The 7,032-nt window shown below is 56.1% G+C and overlaps 1 protein-coding gene across 3 annotated transcripts in view; it reads right to left on the bottom strand.

The window, feature by feature from the left end:
• Positions 1 to 499: 499 nt before the first annotated feature.
• Positions 500 to 7,032, bottom strand: part of RNF220 (ring finger protein 220) — a 213,065-nt gene continuing 206,532 nt past the window's right edge. For all 3 annotated transcript variants that reach the window (XM_045799722.2, XM_045799723.2, XM_045799724.2), the window contains 5 exons: positions 6,936 to 6,991; positions 6,723 to 6,801; positions 2,470 to 2,578; positions 2,252 to 2,326; positions 500 to 1,499 (listed from right to left, as the gene is read on the bottom strand). In XM_045799722.2, the coding sequence (XP_045655678.1) occupies positions 1,428 to 1,499; positions 2,252 to 2,326; positions 2,470 to 2,578; positions 6,723 to 6,801; positions 6,936 to 6,991 (391 nt within the window). In that variant the 3' untranslated portion in view covers positions 500 to 1,427. The remainder of the gene's footprint in view (positions 1,500 to 2,251; positions 2,327 to 2,469; positions 2,579 to 6,722; positions 6,802 to 6,935; positions 6,992 to 7,032) is intronic.

The following is a 7,032-nucleotide window of genomic DNA, read 5'->3' as shown; positions in this document are numbered from 1 at the left end:
GGGGTTTCTACTGTAGCCATCTGGTGGTCTAGGCAGTAGCTATACTGGGGTGTTGGTCGCTCACTAGAAAAAAAGCCATGGGGGCCGAGATGGTCATTTTGGTCCCTGGCTCATTTCAGGGGACTAGAAAGGGATAGAGGCTTGGGGTATGTGTCTTTACTTAAGCTTATAGCTGCTTCTGCTCTAGATTGGGGGATAGAGCTATGTACCCCCAAGCTCTGACCTCTTCTGTGATTAATGAGCTGACGATTCTGCATCGATAAGGAATTAACCTGGAGCCCCTACCCATCAATAGTCAGGAGTCCAGGTCCCCAGCCCCACCCCCACTCCTCACGGAGTGCTCCGGAGCCCCCCTGAGCAGAGCAACCCTGCACTGTTTTGCACACCCACATCCAAGTCCTCCCCCTGATACTGCTGCCAAGAATTAACCCCTTAACTGCCTCTGCCCACACCGCCCCATCACCAAGCCCTCCCTGCACACATACGCACAGGCAGCAGCTCTTTATATTGGTTTAATCCATGTCAAATGTAGTTTACAAAGGGAAAGGACAAGTACCTTTGTATAGAATATACAGACACAGCATCACACCGTGGGGCCCACGGGAGGGCGGGGGAGACCACTTTCCCTGGGAACAGCAGTTCTAATCCCAGGAATGGTTCTTGGCAGAAGGCTGGGCAGCCAGGAGCACACTCACCCAGCCCCAATCTCAGCCCCTGCTTCAGCTCGGTTCCCATTTCCTGTCTCCCTCCCCCCAACTCCTTATAAAGAGCCCCAGGAGCTAAGACTAAGGAGAGGATCGTGTCCCTTGGGGCATGTGCCCCATGTCTGGGGGAAGAAATATACACCACTGAACACCGAGCACATGGGAGAGGGAAAGGGATACCATGGGAGAGAGGCAGGCACCCTGAGAGGTGGATGGGCCGAGCCCCCAGCCAGCCCTGAAGGGGGCACTGCTTCCAGATGTTCTTAAAAAAAGAAGAAAATCATACAACCAAAGGGGAGGGGATGGAGTGGAGGGCGAGGAGTTGTCCCATTTATACACAACATTGTAAACATACACAGTCTATATTACATGTGCTTCAGTCTGGTGTTTGCATGTCTGTCTGTCCGTCTGTCAGTCTGGGGGCTGGATCTCAGGAGCCTTGCCCCACTACTCCCCCTCACCTCCACCTCCTTGCCCCACCCTGGGAACAGAACCCGGAATAGGTATGGTCCCCAGTCTTGTGGCAGCCAGCAGGCAGGGCCTGGGTCTCAGCCTCCACTCTGGCTCCAGAGTCCTGTGTTTGTGTGTGTGTGTGTGTGTGCGCACGTGCATGCACGCACACCTGTATGTGTGCACGCGCATGTATGTACATGGGGAACCTGTGTGCAAGTATGTACAAGGGGGAAGGTGACGTCACAGAGGCAGGCAGGTGGGGCGGCTGGCTCACAAGTAGATCCTCCGCAGGTCTCCGGGCGCTGTGATGGTGTTGCACTGGGGGCAGAGCTTCTTGGCACCCTGCAGGAGCACAGGGAGGGCTCTGGTTATACACACTGCGCCGCATGATTGCTCTCAGAGCACCCGGGCCCGCAGCCACGTCTCCCCGCACCGGTCGTGTGCTGGCACCTTGGTCCTGTCAGCCCAGGCTGGAGAGATGCACGGGCGGCCTCTGCAAGCGCACAGGCACGCTCCTGTGCTGGGGGGACGCCAGGATCAAACCGCCTGGCCAGCCCCGCAGCGGGAGCCCCGGTAATGAGAACAAGGCTGGGTCCAGCTGTGGCTGCGGCGGCCCTAACGAGATTACATGCGGCCTTTGATCAGGACACAGAGCCCACGTCCGGGCCTTTTATTGCTGTCTCCGGGCGACATTTTAATGGCTGCTCCGGAGCGAAGAACAGGGGCAGGAGCAGAAGGAGCTTAGTAATGGCAGGGGGAGGGGCTGAGGCCCTGGTCCTGCTTACCCACACCCAGCCTCCTCCTGACCCAGGATCTCACCAATCTGTGTGATAGAGTGGGCCTTGGGGGTGGGCAGGGGGAGGGGAGCAGGCAGGGAACCCACGGAGGGAGAGAATTTAATAAACCTGGTGGGGGAGGAGAGAATGGGGGAAGCTTGGGGGGTGAATATCCCGGCTTCCTGCTGCTGTGTTCGATGCTCGTGCTCTCCCCTGCCCCTTGCACCTCCCTCCCCTTGAGCAGGCTCAAGCAGAAGCATGGACATATGGGCAGCACCGGAAACAGCCACCCACTCCCCAACCCCCATGCCACCTCACCAGGGTCCGCAGCCAGCACTCCTCGCAGTGCACATGCCAACACTGGATAGACGTTAGGGGCATCGAGTAGGAGTCCTAGGGAGGAGGTGGGCAGAGAAGGGGTCACTCTGAGGCTGGCCCACCCTCTAAAGACCTCAAATCACAGTGTAGAGGCCCTTTCCAACCCCCAGAGGGCACTGATGCCTGACCAGAGGCATGCCAGGTTCCCTTTCTCTCACCATACAGATGAGGCATTTGTAACGGTCCCCACGGGATAGCTGCCGTTCAAGTTCCCTGACCCGAGCCTTCAGGGCCTCAAACGTGGTAACAGCTGAATCTTCGGTGATTCTGTAAAGAGGATGGCATGGTTGGGCAGGCAGCAGGCTGGCATCTCTAATCTGAACCTCCGGCCAACACCTCCCTTGAATTCCAGAACTGTACATATATATGTCTCCCAGATGTCCCTGCCCCCCACCTGCCCAAATCCTGTGTCTGTAAACTCCTTCTTCTAGAATTGAACTCCTCACCCTCCTTGTTCCTCCACCTTCATCCTGGTGAATTTCTAAACTAGATACCTCAGAACCATTCTAAACCATTCCTTCCCAATCACCCTCGACACCTACAATCTGTCATCTAGTTCCTGGTATCTCCGTACTCTCTCCACACCACCACTGGTCCAGGCCCTCATGGTTTCTCCTACGATTCCTCTGCTGACCCGAATGGCCCCTCTGCCTCCAGATCCTTCATTCCATTCTCTCAGCGCCTAGAATTTCGCAGATTTGACCACTTCTACTTCTCGGAATAAAGCTCTACCGGACTCCTCAGAGGCTGACCAGGGCCTCCTTGGTCTAGCCCCAGCCCACATCCCTCCGCACCCGCCACACTCCACGTTCCAGCCACACCAAACTATGAAGCTTCCCACACACACAGCGGCGTTTTTCACTCCCTTGGCCTCTCGCGGCACTTTCTGCTTCCTCTGGAGCACCCCAGCTCCTTATTCACCAGAAGCCTTTTCCAACCCTCCCGCCAGCAGCACCACCGGTGGCTGCTCTTCTGCACCAGACTCCACCACAGCAGCAGAACTGCAAACGTCCCTGTCTCCTGTGCAAGACGTAGTTTCCCAAAGGCCAGCTGCTCATGCCACCAATACTGACTGCGGCCACTAGCCCCACGGCGGGCATGTGAGTATGAGTAAATGTTTGATGACTGAAAAACCAGTCTCACCCCCAGAGTAAGGGATGTGGGGACTGCACAAGTCCCACAGAATCCAGGTCCTGGGCCACAGGCCTGGCCTACCTCTAGGGCTCCTTGTTTCTTCCTGGGCACATCAGATGCCCTGAGAGTCCTCACCTGCTGTCCAAGCCCTGCCCATGAAAATAACTTCTGGAAGGCTCTTTGGGCTGCAGGACTGAACAGTGGAGAGCTAGGACTATCTCAAGGAGTGGGGTGATCCCTCCCAACCCTTCTAAAACAAGTGAACAGAACCCAGAGGAGCTCACAGAAGAACACTGCCTGGAGGAGTAGAAAAGATGCTACTAGAGATGGGCCTTAGGGAATAATAATGATGATAATACAAATAAAAGAGCCAAAATTTATTAAGCGCTTGCTAAATGCCAGAGATTGTACTGAGGAATTGAAAATTATTATTTTATTTACACCTCACAAAAACCCCATGAGGAGACTGTAATATTCCCATTTTATACACGAAGAAACTACAGCAGCAGAGGAACATTAAGTAGCTTGCCTATGGTTCGCACAGAGCGGGGGAGGTGGGAGTCAATCCCCACAGACCGACGCTGTGATGCACCAAGGACTCTGTGACTAACATTGCAACACTGGCAATACCCAGGAGGAGCTGGGTCTCCAGGCCAGGGACCGGGAGGAACAATGGCCAAGAGGCCCGTGTGGCTGTTAGGTTCACCCGTGGGTAAGTGCTAAAGTGGGAAAGGAGATCTATCAGGGAAGACTTCGGAGGCCATGATCAGAAAGAAGTTTATCTCACAGCTAACGGGAAGTTGCTGGGGGCACTGGAGGAGAGCGGTGACAGGGTAAAAGCTGAGGTTAAAAGGTGTACTCAATAAATAGAGAGAGAGAGAGAGAGCGCGCGCAAGCACCCGCACAGACTGAGGGGAATCCTGAGTATGGTGCTGTGTGGGCAGAGACGCTCTCCTAGGGTGGCCTGTCTGCCAGCTTGGAGCAGACCACTGGCTCAGAAAGCCCAAAAGCTTACAGGTGCTACTGGCGTTAAGTGGTATTGGGGGACATGGGGAGGATGGTGGGTAACATTCCATGGGCGGCAACAAACTTTTATCTCTGACCTTTCTCTCTTAGGGCACCAGCAGCAACAAAGAGTACGACTTCTTGGTGGTGTGTCCCTGTGTCAGGGATGCCCTCAATCTATTACTCCACGGGTCTGTGACTCTCTCTGTCCCACCTCTCTCCAGGGAAGCTGTGAAGGGTCTGACTCCAGCTTCTCTGACGCTGGCTGATTCTGGGAGTGTCCGTTCAACTTTCTAGATCTGGAAGCCTTCACCACCCCCTCGAGCCTTATAAACACCAGCACGGCTCTTCCCCTGGCATTCTGCCCAATGCCATGTGTGCCATCCTCATCTGGACCGTTGGTAAATATCTGACAAGGAGACAAGGTAGCTGTGCTCCCTTTTTCTCCAAGGACCAGGCTGGGCATTTTAGTTATTTTAAAAATTGGGAACGTGAGGCCTGGAGCTGGGGGCACAGGCTGACCCCAGAGCAGAGCACTCAAACTCCGTATCAGAGAAGTTAGAGCTAGAAAGGCAAAAAGGATGGGGCCAGGAGAGAATGAAGCCATCTCCCCCTTCATCTCCAAAAGCGCCATAGGCCACATCCATCTGCAAAGCCCACCTTATTGTGGATTTGCTCAGCATACACCTGGCTTGTCATCTCTGCTCTGGTGCAGATGTTCCCGACCCAGGCTGCTTGTGAGTTATTCCTGAGACCCTTTGGGGCATGGGGTGGAGAATTTCCTGGAAGAAGCCATGGCATCCTGCCTTCCTGCTTCCCCTAGGTTGTGAAAAAGATGTAGGGCGGGAACCCACGTGGTGTGTACCAGGAAGAGAGAAGTCATGGGGACTGAAGGGTCCCAATCTTGGCAAAGCCAGACCCAGTGGAGATCTCTGCATTATGACTGAGCCAGTCTGTGGCTTATCCCAGAGAACCTTGCCTACTGGTGCCTGTGCTCACACAGGTGGGACAGAAGTCCCAACTTCCCCCGGCCTTGGGTGGGTGGTACCTTCATGGATGGCCACTGGCTCTGGCCCCCACCTCCCCCTCGGGCGCCATCCCTGATTAATGATCTTGTCTTTCTGATTTATGAGCAGCCCCTCCAGACGAGGGTGGGCGCCCCTTACGGCCCCGCCCGCCCCGCTCAGCTGGAGTAGGAGAGAATTATTAAATAAACATCCATACGTCATTCCTCCCCCCCCCCCCCAAGCTGGTTGCGCCGAACCCGTGCGGCCCGCTCCAGCACTGACACGGAGCAGCTGCGGTGATTCATGGGCAGCCGGGCCCCGAGCCGCGGCCCATACATCATGCCAGCAGCACTCGCGGCCCCGGCCGAGATAAACTGATCAACCACAACGGGCTGGAATGAATTTATGACAACACAAAATGGAGGGAAACAAATGGGAGGTGACCCCGGGCCACCGACCCGGCCCTGCACTGGCCTGCAATCCACTCTCCTGGCAGGAGGCAAGATGGAACACTGGCCCTGGAATGAAGAGGCTGCCTTTTAACCCCAGGCAACCTAGCCTCCAGCAGAGAGAGGGGTGGGGTGTGGGGAGGTAAGCAGTGGCCAACAGCAACTCCAGGCAGCCAGAGCTGGACAGTGCCACCTCTTGGGGACAGAACTAGCCTGCTTGGGCTTCTGGAAAGGTAGTAAGACACCCAGATGATTTCAAGTCCTTGTGGCTCCTGGGGATCCAGGCCAGGGGCTGCCCAGCCCCATGTGAAGTGCTAACGGATCCCCTTTCCCTCTGCCAGAGAACCCAGGCCAAAAATTCCTACCGGAAGTGAAGAGACCCAATGCTCCTGCCTAAAACCCACTGCGAGCGCCACCCGGGACAAGAAAAATGAAACCAATTTAGCTCCCGATTAAGAAACAGAAACTGGAGATGAATCAAGTGCGCCGGCTGGGCTGGGCGGCCATACATCACGTTCCCGGGCGGAGGCCGCCGCAGCGGGCAGGCAGGCAGGCAGGCAGGCAGGCAGGCAGGCAGGCGGACTGCTCCTCCCTCCGCCAGGACTCCCAGGGCAGTGGCCCAGTGATCAATTCACAGAGTCACGCTTAGCACCAGCTGGGCCCCACTGCCGGTCGTGTGCTCAGGGCCGCAGGACTAAGCGGTGCTCTGGAGGGCCAGGAGCCCTGGCAGCAGGTCTTCCTGCTAGCAGAGAGCCCCACCTTCTCCCTCCCACTAAACTGCCATCCCAGGGGCCCCTCTCCTGGGCAGACACTCACTTCTCGATGTCACTATTCTTGCAGGTCTTTTGCATGGCCTCCTGCTTGCTGCTCTCACCGTTGCTGGTAGATGGCATCTCTGCTGGGACAGAGGGGCAACTCATACTCTGGCCAGACTGGGCAGCACAGGTGAGGGATTGGGCTTGAGTCAGTCACCACCACCCAAAGGATGTCCCCTCTCCCCCACTACTCCCAAGGTGGGTCAGGACTTACCGTCACTGGCCCATTTAGAGAACTCAGGTGTGATGCGTGTGCTGGGAGGGCCGCCACTAGGGAAAGGAGGAGAAAAGAACAAAGTGAGCCCTAAAGT

This window comes from Ursus americanus, chromosome 12 (assembly GCF_024610735.1).
Source record: "Ursus americanus isolate L20-20 chromosome 12, mUrsAme1.1.p, whole genome shotgun sequence".
NCBI lineage: Eukaryota > Metazoa > Chordata > Mammalia > Carnivora > Ursidae > Ursus > Ursus americanus.
This window is presented reverse-complemented; position numbering and strand designations above follow the sequence as displayed.